General features: G+C 36.8%; 1 protein-coding gene across 1 annotated transcript in view; it reads left to right on the top strand.

Moving 5' to 3' along the window:
- Window positions 1-17013, top strand: part of CC2D2B (coiled-coil and C2 domain containing 2B) — a 99416-nt gene that overhangs the window by 66218 nt on the left and 16185 nt on the right. The window contains 4 exon segments of the mRNA XM_036828981.1: window positions 2880-2976; window positions 11522-11620; window positions 14103-14285; window positions 14428-14625. Coding sequence (XP_036684876.1) covers window positions 2880-2976; window positions 11522-11620; window positions 14103-14285; window positions 14428-14625 — 577 coding nt within the window.

The raw sequence follows: 17013 nt of genomic DNA, 5'->3' as shown, positions 1-17013 counted from the left end.
CCTTTTAACAAATTTTTAAGTGTGCAATATACTACTGCTGAATGTAGGTAAAATGTTGTACAGCAGATCTAGAGCTTATTCATCTTGCTTCCCTGAAGTTTTACGCCTGTTGATTAGTAACTCCCCATTTCCCCCTCCCCCCAGCCCCTGGCAACCACCATTCTGCTCTTTGACTCTATGAATTTGACTACTTTAGATGCCACATATAGGTGGAATCATGCAGTCTTTTTATGACTGGTTTATTTCATTTAGTATAATGTCCTCAAGGTTCATCATGTTGGCACATATTGCAGAATTTCCTTCTTTTTAAAGGGTGAGCAGTATTCCGTATATATACCACATTTTCTTTATCCATTCATCTGTCAACAGACATTTAGCATACTTCCATACCTTGGCTGTGTGAATAGTGCTGCAGTGAACATAAGAGTGCTAACATCTCTTTGATATTCTGATTCAGTTCTTTTGGATAAATACCTAGAAATGGGATTGCTAGATCATATGGTAGTTCTAGTTTTAATTTTTTGAGGAACCTGCATAACGTTTTCCATAGCAGCTGCACCATTTTACATTCCCACCAACAGTGTGCAGGGGTTCCAATTTTACACACCTTCACTAGCACTTGTTACTTTATTTTATTTTTTTTATAATAGCCATCCTAGCAAGTGTGAAGTGATATCTCATTGTAGCTTTGATTGCATTTCCCTGATTATTACTGAGTGTTTTATTATTAGCAATTTTGAGCGTTTTTTCATGTATTTATTAGCCATTTTTATGTCATTTTTGGAAAATGTCCATTCAAGTTTTAGTACATTTTAAAATCAGATTATTAGCTTTTTTACTATTGAGTTGTATGAGCTCTTTATGTAAGTTGGAGATTAACCCCCTTATAATATATATGGTTTGCAAATATTTTCTCCCACTCCATAAGTTGCCCTTGCACTCTGACGATTATTTCCTTCGCTGTGCAGAAGGTTTACAGTTTGATATAGTTCCACTTTTTTATTTTTGCTTTTGTTGCCTGTGCTTTGGTATCGTGTCCATGAAATTATTGCCACAACCAATGATGTCATGAAACTTTTCCCTTGTATTTTCTTCTAGAAGCTTTACAGTTTCAGGTCTTACATTTTAAATCTTTAATTCATTTTGAGTTGAATTTTGTGTATGGTATAAGATAAAGATCAAATTTGATTCTATTTTTTATTAACATCTTTATTGGAGTATAATTGCTTTACAGTGGTGTGTTAGTTTCTGCTTCATAACAAAGTGAATTAGCTATACATATACATATATCCCCATATCTCCTCCCTCAAATTTGATCCTTTTGCACATAGTTTTACCAACACCATTTGTTGAAGAGATTGTCCTTTCTTCATTGAGTAGTCTTGGCACCCTTGTCAAAGACCGGTTGACTTGACATAGATGCAGGGATTTATACCTAGGCTCTCTATTCTGTACCACTGGTCTATATGTCTGTTTTTAGGCCAGACTGTTTTGATTACTGTAACTTCATAATATATGTATTTTGAAATCAGGAAGTGGGATCTCCAGCTCTTCTTTCTCAAGGTTCATATTTGATGCTAAAGCTATATAAATAGGTTTTTGTAATTGAAAATAAAGTGCACTGATCAAGGCAAATTTAAAATGTAGAAATTAAAATTGTTCTCTAAACTCAATTAGCAATTTTCAGTTGTTACTTCCTCTACATCTTTAGCTCTCCCTCGGGTAAAAGGAATATAAAGAACTGTCAACTACATCTGTTATCAAAGTCCTTTCTCTTTTCCTGGTGCCCTTACCCCCTTCTCTTGCCAATCTTGTTCAGCTCCCTCAATTTCTGCAGATCATATGGTTCTTGACTATTTGCATGGTTTTTTGATGGCATCCCTCTGACTTTTTTTTTTTAACATCTTTATTTGAGTATAATTGCTTTACAATGCTGTGTTAGTTTCTGCTTTATAACAGAGTGAATCAGCTATACATATACATGTATCCCCGTATCTCTTCCCTCTTGCATCTCCCTCCCTCCCACCCTCCCTATCCCACCCCTCTAGGTGATCACAAAGCACCGAGCTGATCTCCCTGTGCTATGCGGCTGCTTCCCACTAGCTATCGATTTTACATTTAGTAGTGTATATATGTTCATGGCACTCTCTCACTTTGTCCCAGCTTACCCTTCCCCCTCCCCGTGTCCTCAAGTCCATTCTCTAGTAGGTCTGCGTCTTTATTCCCGTCCTGCCCCTAGGTTCTTCATAACTGTTTTTTTTTTTTAGATTCCATATATATGTGTTAGCATACGGATTTGCTTTCCTCTTTCTGACTTACTTCACTCTGTATGACAGACTCTAGGTCCATCCACCTCACTACAAATAACTCAATTTCATTTCTTTTTATGGCTGAGTAATATTCCATTGTATATATGTACCACAACTTCTTTATCCATTCATCTGTCGATGGACACTTAGGTTGCTTCCATGTCCTGGCTATTGTAAATAGTTCTGCAATGAACATTGGGGTGCATGTATCTTTTCAAATTATGGTTTTCTATGGGTATATGCCCAGGAGTGGGATTGCTAGATCATTTGATAGTTATATTTTCAGTTTTTTAAGGAACCTCCATACTGTTCTCCATAGTGGTTGTACCAATTTACATTCCCACCAACAGTGTAAGAGCGTTCCCTTTTCTCCACACCCTCTCCAGCATTTATTGTTTGTAGATATTTTGATACTGGCTTTAATGAAAGATAGCAGTTGTCCTGAAAGCACATAGATTTTCTTATCTTACACTTTATAAAAGAAAATAATACAGGCAATTTTATAGTCCTTTATGAATAATGCTTTTATAAAATCAATTAAGCATTTACATATATTTTTCTTATTTACAGCTTACCAGGACATGATTATAACGTCTCAAGCTTATCTAAAATAAAAGATAATATATATATCAACATTTTTGATGAAATGATTATTGAAAAACATGAGGTAAAGTAAAATAATTATAATAATCAATGTTGAAATAATTATAAGTTCAGACTGAATGAAGTCTATTAACATATTTGTAAATTTGGTTTTAGATACAATATCTATTTCCAACATTTTCTAAAAAGGATATGGGGCAACTTGAAATAAAATCAGACATATGACAAGTCAATTCAAAAATAACAGGGATCATAAACCACATATAAGAGGAGGAGAGATAAATATACCAAGAATTTGGGAAAAGTAGATTTCTGCAACTGAACGTTACATTTACATGTGAACTTCCTGGTAGCCAAGCTTTAGCGTATTTTTAAGGTTTGCTGCACTAAGCATATTTACTATGATAAAGGTATATACATTAAGATGCTTTACATTGTTTACTGACATGTAGCAAGATATCCAAAAGCAGTGGTTATGAACTGAAGGCAGGAATCTGGGGTATTGGCAGCTTTTTTCAAACTTTGGCCCTTCCCCAGATTCAGGTAAATAGCAATAACAATCCCAGGGCTTGGAAATTGAATGCCATGGCTTTCTTGATATTCTTAACAAAATTGTCCATTATGATCATAGAGTACTGCCAGTGGGGTTGGTCGTGGTGGTAAATGCCAAACCCATTTATGTCTAGTCCCTGCTTCCCTTACTACACATACTTTCTCTAATTTAAAAACTAGGATTATTGAGGCATAATTAGCATATAATAAACTGCATGTAATTAAAGTGTATACTTTGACAAGTTTTGACATATATATACCCATGAAACCATCATCAAAGTCAAGATAATGAACATATCCACCACTCTCAAAGGTTTTCCCCTGCCGTGTAAGAATACCTCCCTCCTTCCTTTCCTTCCTCCCACCCCAGGCAACCACTGATCTGCTTTCTGTAACTATAGTTTACATTTTCTGGAATTTTATAGAAATGGCATCATACAGTATGCACTTTTTTCCCCTTGGTCTGGCAACTTTCACAGGAAAATTATTTTGAGATTTGTCTCTGTTGTTTTATTTATCAAATAGTTCATTAATTTTTATTGTATAGTGGTAGTCTATTGAACACATACATTCTGTTGTATGTTTAAATATTCAGCTGTTGATGGACATTTGGGTTTTCTTTGGGGGTAGCTATTATAAATAAAGCTGCTATGGGCATTTGTGTATAAGTCCTTGTATGGACAAATGCTTTGATTTCTCTTGGGTAAATACATAGGAGTGAAGTGGCTGGATCATATGGTAAGTGGACATTTAAGGAACTGCTAAACTGTTTTTCCAAAGTGATTGTACCATTTTTTATTTCCACCAGCAATGTATGAGACTAATAGTTCTTTCACATTCTTACAAACAAATGGTCAAACTTAAAAATTTTAGCCACTCTAATAACCATGTGGTTGTATCTCATTGTAGTTTTAATTTGTATTTCCTAATGACTAATGATGGCCAGCACTTTTCCATGTATTTATTTGCTATCTGAATATCTTCTTTGGTGAAGTGTCGGTCCAAATCTTTTGTCTACTTTTCATATTGGGCTATTTGTTTTCTTATTATTGAGTTCTGAGGATTCTTTACATATTCCGTATACAAATGCTTTATCTTATATATGACTTACAAGTATTTTCTCCCGGTATGTAGCTTGTCTTTTCATTTTCACAACAGTGCCTTTTGAAGATCAAAGTTTTAAGTTTTGATGAAGTCAAATTTATCAACTTGCTTTTGGTGTCATATTTTTTAGCTCTGTTTTTGCTTTATATATTTTGTAACTCTTTATTAGGTGCACATACTTTTTTTTTTAATTTTTTAATTTTATTTTATTTATTTTCTTTATACAGCAGGTTCTTATTAGTTACCCATTTTATACATATTAGGGTATACATGTCAATCCCAATCTCCTAATTCATCACCCCCCCCACCCCCACCCCCCCACCACTTTCCCGCCTTGGTGTCCATACGTTTGTTCTCTACATCTGTGTCCCAATTTCTGCCCTGCAAACCGGTTCATCTGTACCATTTTTCTAGGTTCCACATATATGCGTTAATATACGATATTTGTTTTTCTCTTTCTGACTTACTTCACTCTGTATGACAGTCTCTAGATCCATCCACGTCTCTACAAATGACCCAATTTCGTTCCATTTTATGGCTGAGTAATATTCCATTGTATATATGTACCACATCTTCTTTATCCATTCGTCTGTAGGTGGGCATTTAGGTTGCTTCCATGACCTGGCTATTGTAAATAGTGCTGCAATGAACATTGGGGTGCATGTGTCTTTTTGAATTATGGTTTTCTCTGGGTATCTGCCCAGTAGTGGGATTGCTGGATCATATGGTAATTCTATTTTTAGTTTTTTAAGGAACCTCCATACTGTTCTCCATAGTGGCTGTATCAATTTACATTCCCACCAACAGTACAAGAGGGTTCCCTTTTCTCCACACCCTCTCCAGCATTTGTTGTTTGTAGGTTTTCTGATGATGCCCATTCTAACTGGTGTGAGGTGATACCTCATTGTAGTTTTGATTTGCATTTCTCTAATAATTAGTGATGTTGAGAAGCTTTTCATGTGCTTCTTGGCCATCTGGATGTCTTCTTTGGAGAAATGTCTATTTAGGTCTTCTGCCCATTTTTGGATTGGGTTGTTTGTTTCTTTGATATTGAGCTGCATGAGCTGTTTATATATTTTGGAGATTAATCCTTTGTCCGTTGATTCGTTTGCAAATATTTTCTCCCATTCTGAGGGTTGTCTTTTCGTCTTGTTTATGGTTTCCTTTGCTGTGCAAAAGCTGTGAAGTTTCATTAGGTCCCATTTGTTTATTTTTGTTTTTATTTCCATTACTCTAGGAGGTGGATCAAAAAAGATCTTGCAGTGATTTATGTCAAAGAGTGTTCTTCAAATGTTTTCCTCTAAGAGTTTTATAGTGTCCGGTCTTACATTTAGGTCTCAAATCCATTTTGAGTTTATTTTTGTGTATGGTGTTAGGGAGTGTCCTAATTTCATTCTTTTACATGTAGCTGTCCAGTTTTCCCAGCACCACTTATTGAAGAGACTGTCTTTTCTCCATTGTATATCTTTGCCTCCTTTGTCATAGATTAGTTGATCATAGGTGCGTGGGTTTATCTCTGGGCTTTCTATCTTGTTCCATTGATCTATGTTGCTGTTTTTGTGCCAGTACCATATTGTCTTGATTACTGTAGCTTTGTAGTATAGTCTGAAGTCAGGGAGTCTGATTCCTCCAGCTCCGTTTTTTTCCTTCAAGACTGCTTTGGCTATTCGGGGTCTTTTGTGTCTCCCTACAAATTTTAAGACGATTTGTTCTAGTTCCATAAAAAATGCCATTGGTAATTTGATAGGGATTGCACTGAATCTGTAGATTGCTTTGGGTAGTATAGTCATTTCCACAATATTGATTCTTCCAATCCAAGAACATGGTATATCTCTCCATCTGTTGGTATCATCTTTAATTTCTTTCTTCAGTGTCTTATAGTTTTCTGCATACAGGTCTTTTGTCTCCCTAGGTAGGTTTATTCCTAGGTATTTTATTCTTTTTGTTGCAATGGTAAATGGGAGTGTTTCCTTAATTTCTCTTTCAGATTTTTCATCATTAGTGTATAGGAATGCCAGAGATTTCTATGCATTAATTTTGTATCCTGCCACTTTACCAAATTCATTGATTAGCTCTAGTAGTTTTCTGGTGGCATCTTTAGGATTCTCTATGTATAGTATCATGTCATCTGCAAACAGTGACAGTTTTACTTCTTCTTTTCCAATTTGGATTCCTTTTATTTCTTTTTCTTCTTTGATTGCCATGGCTAGGACTTCCAAAACTATGTTGAATAATAGTGGTGAGAGTGGACATCCTTGTCTTGTTCCTGATCTTAGAGGAAATGCATTCAGTTTTTCACCATTGAGAATGATGTTTGCTGTGGGTTTGTCGTATATCGCCTTTATTATGTTGAGGTAGGTTCCCTCTGTGCCCATTTTCTGGAGAGTTGTTATCATAAATGGGTGTTGAATTTTGTCAAAAGCTTTTTCTGCATCTATTGAGATGATCATATGGTTTTTATTCTTCAATTTGTTAATATGGTGTATCACATTGATTGATTTGCGTATATTGAAGAATCCTTGCATCCCTGGGATAAATCCCACTTGATCATGGTGTATGATCCTTTTAATGTGTTGTTGGATTCTGTTTGCTAGTATTTTGTTGAGGATTTTTGCATCTATATTCATCAGTGATATTGGTCTGTAATTTTCTTTTTTTGTAGTATCTTTGTCTGGTTTTGGTATCAGGGTGATGGTGGCCTCATAGAATAACTTTGGGAGTGTTCCTTCGTCTGCAATTTTTTGGAAGAGTTTGAGAAGGATGGGTGTTAGCTCTTCTCTAAATGTTTGATAGAGTTCACCTGTGAAGCCATCTGGTCCTGGACTTTTGTTTGTGGGAAGATTTTTAATCACAGTTTCAGTTTCATTACTTGTGATTGGTCTGTTCATATTTTCTATTTCTTCGTGGTTCAGTCTTGGAAGGTTATACCTTTCTAAGAATTTGTCCATTTCTTCCAGGTTGTCCATTTTATTGGCATAGAGTTGCTTGTAGTAGTGTCTTAGGATGCTTTGTATTTCTGCAGTGTCTGTTGTAACTTCTCCTTTTTCATTTCTAATTTTATTGATTTGAGTCCTCTCCCTCTTTCTCTTGATGAGTCTGGCTAATGGTTTATCAATTTTGTTTATCTTCTTAAAGAACCAGCTTTTAGTTTTATTGATCTTTGCTATTGTTTTCTTTGTTTCTATTTCATTTATTTCTGCTCTGATCTTTATGATTTCTTTCCTTCTGCTAACTTAGGGTTTTGTTTGTTCTTCTTTCTCTAGTTCCTTCAGGTGTAAGGTTAGATTGTTTATTTGAGATTTTTCTTGTTTCTTGAGGTAGGCTTGTATAGCTATAAACTTCCCTCTTAGAACGGCTTTTGTTGCATCCCATAGGTGTTGGATCATCGTGTTTTCATTGTCATTTGTCTCTAGGTATTTTTTGATTTCCTCTTTGATTTCTTCAGTGACCTCTTGGTTATTTAGTAACGTATTGTTTAGCCTCCATATGTTTGTGTTTTTCACGTTGTTTTCCCTGTAATTCATTTCTAATCTCATAGCATTGTGGTCAGAAAATATGCTTGACATGATTTCAATTTTCTTAAATTTACTGAGGCTTGATTTGTGTCCCAAGATATGATCTATCCTGGAGAATGTTCCGTGTGCACTTGAGAAGAAACTGTAATCTGCTGTTTTTGGATGGAATGTCCTATAAATATCAATTAAATCTATCTGGTCTATTGTGTCATTTAAAGCTTCTGTTTCCTTATTTATTTTCATTTTGGATGATCTGTCCATTGGTGTAAGTGAGGTGTTAAAGTCCCCCACTATTATTGTGTTACTGTCGATTTCCTCTTTTAGAGCTGTTAGTAGCCTTATGTATTGAGGTGCTCCTATGTTGGGTGCATAAATATTTACAATTGTTATATCTTCTTCTTGGATTGATCCCTTGATCATTATGTAGTGTCCTTCCTTGTCTCTTGTAACATTCTTTACTTTAAAGTTTATTTTATCTGTTTTGAGTATTACTACTGCAGCTTTCTTTTGATTTCCATTTGCATGGAATATCTTTTTCCATCCCCTCACTTTCAGTCTGTATGTGTCCCTAGGTCTGAAGTGGGTCTCTTGTAGACAGCAAATAAATGGGTCTTGTTTTTGTATCCGTTCAGCAAGCCTGTGTCTTTTGGTTGGAGCATTTAATCCATTCACGTTTAAGGTAATTATCAGTATGTATGTTCCTATTACCATTTTCTTAATTTTGGGGCATTTGTTTTTGTAGGTCCTTTTCTTCTCTTGTGTTTCCCACTTAGAGAAGGTCCTTTAGCATTTGTTGTAGAGCTGGTTTTGTGGTGCTGAATTCTCTTAGCTTTTGCTTGTCTGTAAAGCTTTTGATTTCTCCATCGAATCTGAATGAGATCCATGCCGGGTAGTGTAATCTTGGTTGTAGGTTCTTCCTTTTCATCACTTTAAGTATATCATGCCACTCCCTTCTGGGTTGTAGAGTTTCTGCTGCGAAATCAGCTGTTAACCTTATGGGAGTTCCCTTGTATATTATTTGTTGTTTTTCCCTTGTTGTTTTCAATAATTTTTCTTTGTCTTTAATTTTTGCCAATTTGATTACTATGTGTCTCGGCGTGTTTCTCCTTGGGTTTATCCTGTATGGGACTCGCTGCACTTCCTGGACTTGGGTGGCTATTTCCTTTCCCATGTTAGAGAAGTTTTCGATCATAATCTCTTCATATATTTTCTCAGGTCCTTTCTCTCTCTCTTCTCCTTCTGGGACCCCTATAATACGAATGTTGTTGCATTTAATGTTGTCCCAGAGGTCTCTTAGGCTATCTTCATTTCTTTTCATTCTTTTTTCTTTATTCTGTTCCGCAGCAGTGAATTCCACCATTCTGTCTTCCAGGTCACTTATCCGTTCTTCTGCCTCAGTTATTCTGCTATTGATTCCTTCTAGTGTAGTTTTCATTTCAGTTATTGTATTGTTCATCTTTGTTTGTTTGTTCTTTAATTCTTCTAGGTCTTTGTTAAACATTTCTTGCATCTTCTCGATCTTTGCCTCCATTCTTTTTCCAAGGTCCTGGATGATCTTCACTATCATTATTCTGAATTCTTTTTCTGGAAGGTTGCCTATCTCACTTCATTTAGTTGTTTTTCTGGGGTTTTATCTTGTTCCTTCATCTGGTACATAGCCCTCTGCCTTTTCATCTTGTCTATCTTTCTGTGAATGTGGCTGTTGTTCCACAGGCTGCAGGATTGTAGTTCTTCTTGCTTCTGCTGTCTGCCCTCTGGTGGATGAGGCTGTCTAAGAGGCTTGTGCAAGTTTCCTGATGGGAGGGACTGGTGGTGGGTAGAGCTGACTGTTGCTCTGGTGGGCAGAGCTCAGTAAAACTTTAATCTGTTTGACTGCTGATGGGTGGGGCTGGGTTCCCTCCCTGTTGGTTGTTTGGCCAGAGGCAACCCAACACTGGAGCCTATCTGGGCTCTTTGGTGGGGCTAATGGCAGACTCTGGGAGGGCTCACGCCAAGGAGTACTTCCCAGAACTTTTGCTGCCAGTGTCCTTGTCCCCACGGTGAGCCATAGCCACCCCCGCCTCTGCAGGAGACCCTCTAACACTAGCAGGTAGGTCTGGTTCAGTCTCCCCTGGGGTCACTGCTCATTCCCCTGGGTCCCGATGCACACACTACTTTGTGTGTGCCCTCCAAGAGTGGATCCTCTGTTTCCCCCAGTTCTGTCGAAGTCCTGCAATCAAATCCCACTAGCCTTCAAAGTCTGATTTTCTAAGAATTCCTCCTCCTGTTGCCAGACCCCCAGGTTGGGAAGCCTGATGTGGGACTCAGAACCTTCACTCCAGTGGGTGGACTTCTGTGGTATAAATGTCCTCCAGTCTGTGAGTCACCCATCCAGCAGTTATGGGATTTGATTTTACTGTGATTGTGGCCCTCCTACCATCTCACTGTGGCTTCTCCTTTGTCTTTGGATGTGGGGTATCTTTTTTGGTGAGTACCAGTGTCTTTCTGTCGATGATTGTCCAGCAGCTAGTTGTGATTCTGGTGTTCTTACAAGAGGGAATGAGAGCACGTCCTTCTACTCTGCCATCTTGGTTCAGCTAGGTGCACATACTTTTAAGATTGTATTTCTTCTTCATGAATTGATTCCTTTATCATTATGAAGTATTCCCCTTTATCCCTGGTTATATTCTTTTTCTTAAATCTACTTTGTATGTTATAAATATGGTGATTCCAGCTTTCTTTTAATTAGTGGTTGTATGTATTATATATCTTTTTCTTTCTTTTCTTCCTATTTTTTTTCTTTTAACCTGTGTCTTTATATTTAAAATGGGTTTACTTTAGACAACATATAGTTGGGCCTTGCTTTTTTATTCAGTATAACAATCTCTACCTTTTAATGAATGGCTATTTACATTTTGTGTAATTATTGACCTGGTTGAGTTCCTTCTTCCTATTTGCTTTCTGCTGTCCTATCTGTTCTTTGTTCCTTTTTCTTTTTATCCTCCCTTTTTTGGATTAATAGAGTTCTTTTATGATTCTATCACACTTCCACTATTGGCTTATTAGCTATACTTCTTTTATTTCTTAATTGTTGCTCTAGGTTTTATTATATATTCTTTATCACAGTCTATCTTTATATAATATTATGCCACTTCATATATAGTGTAAGAACAGGATATTACTATACTTCCATTTCCCCTCCTGTGCTTTGTGTTAGTGTTATCATACATTTTCCTTATATGTATGTCATAAACTCCACAGCAGGTCATTATTATTGCTTTAAATAGTCAATTATCTTTTAAAGAAATTTTTTAAAGTGAGAAAAAAAAATCTTTTCTATTTACTCTTTGGTTTCTTTTTAAAAAGGAAGAGAATTTTTTATACTTACCTTCATGTTTGTGTGAAATTATCTATCACATGATATAGAATGAGTAATAGAAAAATTATTTATTTTAATAGGATCACTGTTTCAAGAGCTGCAGTGGTCATTCATATATAAGAAAGAATTGGCTTGGATCCATTGTCTTCCCTTTCTCTGCTCTCCTGCAACAATCTGAGGTAATAGAAAATGATTCTTTGCTAATTATGCTAAATTTTTGTCTGTGGCTAATAGAAATACCTGTGTCTTTGAGTCAGATTCTGACTGGCAGGTTGATAAGTCAGTCAAAATGATCTTGTATTCAACTGCCCCATGGGTGTTGGAGTATTTGAAGGTTTTAGCTGTCTCTGGAATAGGAGACACCCACAAATTTATTTCATATATTTTTAGAGTGTTCATTGATGAAGAAAAGGACAGGTAGCCTTAGGTGTTAAAGCAACATTCATATTTGCTCATAATAGTTTTGTAAGACCAGATTAATAAATATTCTGATTAATGACATTGCTTTGTAACCACGAGTTCCAGGAGCTTCAGCTCCTCAAACGCTGTTTATTGATAATGGTGAGACTGATGATTAGCATCTGTGTCTGTGGTACCCCCAGAGGGCTCTGCTGTTGGGTTTTGCAGCAAGAATATGCTTACATGGCCAGCAAAATATAAAAACCCCAGTCTAGATTTCATTTGGGGCCCTGTAACTTACAGAGATATGCCAGTTACAGATGATTCAGAAATGAATTTTCTACCTCAAGGAGTTCACTGTCTATAGAAGAAAACAACCATTTCAGTACAACATGGTAATGCTGTAGGTCTTTGATAGGGGCATGAGATTGGTACTATGAGAACACTGAGTAAGGAGTACCCTACCCTTCCTGGTTTGGAGGGGTTCGGGGTAGGTAAGAGGGGAATGAGGAGGAGGATGAAAGATCAGGGGAATATTTACAGAGGAGATAACTTTTAATCAAGTCCCTATAGATGCATTTATCAAGCACACGAAGTCATTTGACTCAGAAGGAATTATGTGTGTATCAGTTAGTACTGTATTCAGTCATATGCAACAGAAAACCTGACTAACAGTGGCTGATGTAAGAGGTCTATTTATCTCACAAAAAAGAAGTCTAGGGCTTCCCTGGTGGCGCAGTGGTTGAGAATCTGCCTGCCAATGCAGGGGACACGGGTTCGAGCCCTGGTCTGGGAAGATCCCACATGCCACGGAGCAACTAGGCCCGTGAGCCACAATTACTGAGCCTGCGCATCTGGAGCTTGTGCTCTGCAACAAGAGAGGCCGTGATAGTGAGAGGCCGGCGCACTGCGATGAAGAGTGGTCCCCACTTGCCATAACTGGAGAGAGCCCTCGCACAGAAACGAAGACCCAATACAGCCATAAATAAATAAATAAATAAATAAATAAATAAATAAATAAATAAATGGATTATCACGTTTAAAAAAAAAAAGAAGTCTAGATGCCAGTGCATCTGCTCAAGAATATCATCAAGGATCCAAGCTACTTTTGTCTTTCTGTTCTACTCTCCTTATCATGTGACTTTCATCCTCATAATTGCACCTCCAGCCTCATATTCATGCTGCAGACAGGAGGTGGGGTGAAGCAAGAAGGGGCAGCGCCTGTATCAGGAAAACAGACACTTCCCCAGAAAACCTCTCAGACTTCTCGCATTTTACTTATGTGACTTGGTCACTACATGGCTGTCAAGTTACCACCTAAAACTGTTGGTAAGAAAGGAGAAGAGAATAGAGGAGAATAGAAACGTCTGCGTATTATGCAATCACAGGATGTCATGAGGGAGCACGTTGAAAATACAAGTGCTGCAAATAAAGAGCAACGGAGATTTTAAATTGTTGGAGGTATAGGGCTTCCTATGTTTGTAAATCCCTGCAGATGTTTCTCAGTCTCAGGCCAGATGCTAGGATAGAGAGGTAGTTAAGAATGTGAGCTTCAAAGGTGGACCAACCTGGGTTGTAATCCTGGCTCTACTACTCATTAGTGGTGTGATCTTGCACGAATTACTTACATGCTCTGAGCCCCAGTTTCCTTATCTATAAAATGGAGATAAGAGCGGTGTCTACCTCATTGAATAATATGATCTATATCAAGCACTTGGCAGAATGCCTTGTACATAGTAAGTGCTCAATAACTATTAGTTATATTAGTATTATTATTAGTTATTATTGTAAATTATCTCCTCCCAAACATACACGCGCGCACACACACACACACACACACACACAAGATCCCTCCTCCAGTGGACTTTGGGTCATCCTTCCTGCTCTTACATTTTTTTTCCTCTTTCCAGACCCAATGCAAAATGTATCATGGTCTTTTAGCATTTTCTCTGAGCTTAAATTAGATCTTCTAAGAGATTTTATCACTCTGGTCTGTTAACTTGCTTCATTGTTTCATCCCTTTCTTACTTCTGCCTTCTCCACATACTACATATTAGACAGGGACCCAGGGTGTCAAGGTTGCCTGTGAACAAATCATCATGGAGAACCTTACCATCCTTGTGCAAGTACCTATTAGTAGAATCAGCATGAACCCATGCAAGCCTGTTTCCTGCAATGGAGAAGACTGAACTGAGCTATACTATATTTGACTGATGTTTGTTTTCATCATGCAGAATCCATTATACTGATTTACTCTTTCAGATTAGTGGAACATTTCAAGTAAATATTCCACCAGTTTTGCTTGGGTATACTTGGAGTGAGACTTATGTGTCTCCTAAAGAAGATTATAATGGGCAGAATTTAAAAGAATCTACCTTCTTAAATATTTTTGCTACCATTGAACCTCAAATATCATATGCCATCTATAATCCAGAACTAGACAAGGTAGGTTTTACACTGAATTATTTTCATATATACTATCAAAGAAGTGTTAATTTCAAAGCTGACAAAAATGAATGTTGGTTCTTGATATTTTCCTGTGGGGACAATGTAGTACAATGTTGAAATATTTTAAACTTGATTCTAGTTTTCAGGTCAAATAGATGTTTTGGAGAGAGCACAGATTTTTAAAAAAAATTGTAAGGCATTATTTCCTAAACGAAGAATCACAACTACTGTTTTTAATGATGAAGGGATACAGATCTTAGTAACAAGATATATCAAGGCATTGAATCCACCTCAACAACTCCTGGATATATTTCTTCATGATTCTAATGCAACACTTGTAAGTTATATTTATTTTAGTAGCTTTATTGTGATATTCGTTTACCATACAATTTGCCCTTCCAAAGCATATAATTCAATGGCTTTTAGTATATACATACACAGAGTTGTGCAACCATCACCACAGTAAATTTTAGAACATTTTGATCACTCCAAATTTATATTTATTTTAACTTGTTTACTTTTTAATATTAACTTTGAGTATAACTTTCTTATTAAAATTACTTTACCTTCAGAGACAGTTTCCTGAGAGAGAAACCATCTATGTTGCAATGTGTCCTCTTGAGCACCAGATGGAAGAAAACATTTCTTCCTGATCCCCTTCACTTCTGCCCACTTGTACTAGAGAGTCACTGTTGCCACACCAGTTCATGTGACCATATCAGCTTCACAACTTTTCTGTCAAACTTTGAAAAATGACACAGAAAAATTCCTTTGACTTCCAGGCAAAATTAAAAGTTATGTTTCTAAAGGAGTTGTGCCCTTCTAAGGATTGCTTCTTGTTGTATGTGGGAGTGAAGAAACTATGTTTTTTTGTTTTTGTTTTATTTATTTTTGGCTGCGTCGGGTCTTCCTTGCTGCACGCAGGCTTTCTCTAGTTGCGGCGAGCGGGGGCTGCGCTTCGTTGCGGTGTGTGGGCTTCTCATTGCGGTGGCTTCTCTTGTTGCAGAGCACGGCCTCTAGGAGCGTGGGCTTCAGTAGTTGCAGCATGCGGGCTCAGTAGTTGTGGCTCACGGGCTTAGTTGTTCTGCAGCATGTGGGATCTTCCCGGACCAAGGATCAAACCCGTGTCCCCTGCATTGGCAGGCGGATTCTTAACCACTGTGCCACCAGGGAAGTCCAACTATGTTACGTTTTGCTCTGTAAACCGCCAACATAACACTTCCCACCCCATCCTTATGTGGCTTTATGCATATCTGTTATTTACCAGCTGACAAAAGAGACATGTACCTGTATTCATTATGGACTCAGAAGAGAATATAGCTTCTTCCACTTTGAGAAAGGAAAATATGAAATCAGAGATCTAGTCTCCCGTTTAAGAAAAAAATAAGCTTTGCAGACAGCTTTACTTTATAAGGTTGGAACAACAGCACCATCCATGAAATACAAACCACAAATTTTACTGTTTCTGAATTTCCTATATTGTTATTAATTTTGGTCTTAAGTTGATAGATTCCACAGAAGGTGATAAGTATCTTTTACCTCTTCCTCCATTAGAAAATTAGGTTAATAATGGATTTCTTGATCAAGAGCATCACCACTTACTGAAACGTACATGGAGAGAATAATCAATAAACAGGCTTTCTAGGATTTTTTTTTAAGTCTTCTGCAACATTTATTGATAAACAGGAAAGGGGTTTTATTTACAGTTTTATTATTAGTAATTTTCACTATTATTAGTCACTATTATTAGTAATTTTCTATCTATGTATGGTAATGTCCAGTTTTAAAAATACTTTATGATTTAAGACTTTAAATCATAAAATGTCTGTTTAGCTGATTAGTTCTCCCCTATACTTCTAAAAGAGAAATTGTACAGTACAAGAGTCATTCATTGGGATTAGATTAGTTACCTACTAGTCTGACATTTTAGGAAGGAGGTAATTGGTTTTTTTAAATGACGGATAAACTTGTGCTGGTGTTTTGGATCTTATGATGCTGAGCATGTTCTGCACTGGTGCTAATGTTTAACATAATTTTATATTTACAAACATACCTGCTACCCAGAGGCAAGTATTAATTTAGTCCATATGGACTATTGACCCCTCTTGAGACTGCAACATACACACTCCTAAACACACTCATACATAGTGTGTTTAGACTTTAAAGTATCTTAACTCATTTCTGGACACGAATGTGTTATAAACCTCCTGATTTCTAGCAACATATAAAAAAACACTGCTATTAAAAACACTTCACAAGTCATTGTCAGCCATTGCTGGCATTCTGTCACTAGAGAATACACAGCAATATCTGGTATGTTGCAAGCTTTCAAGATAGCCTGGATTTCAAAAGTTGGTCCATTAGTTGTATCTGATGGATGTAAATTTGCCTCCTAGTTCACTTTGTGTCAAGAGCTAAAACTGTGAACTTTCTCTTATTGGTGGGTAATAACTGAAAATAAAGATTTTATTTTCATGAAAAAATAAGCTTTGATTAAAGGGCATCTATGAAAAATCATTTATACCTTTTATTTATTCAGGCTTGATTGAATCAATAGGCTCTTCTCAGAAAATTTATATTATTTCCCAGTATAAAGCTCTTACCTGGATTCTTTAAGCTAAAATCAAAAGTCCTAGTTTAGATCACCTTTTGCTACACTCTGCTTTTCCATTACGGGTTTCTTCTTGCCTGTTTCCTGACACCCAAAGTCCAAGGAGATAATAAT

Source organism: Balaenoptera musculus, chromosome 16 (assembly GCF_009873245.2).
Source record: "Balaenoptera musculus isolate JJ_BM4_2016_0621 chromosome 16, mBalMus1.pri.v3, whole genome shotgun sequence".
In the NCBI taxonomy this organism is placed as follows: Eukaryota; Metazoa; Chordata; class Mammalia; order Artiodactyla; family Balaenopteridae; genus Balaenoptera; species Balaenoptera musculus.
The sequence above is the reverse complement of the archived record's forward strand: the minus strand, read 5'-3'. Positions and strand labels throughout refer to the sequence as shown.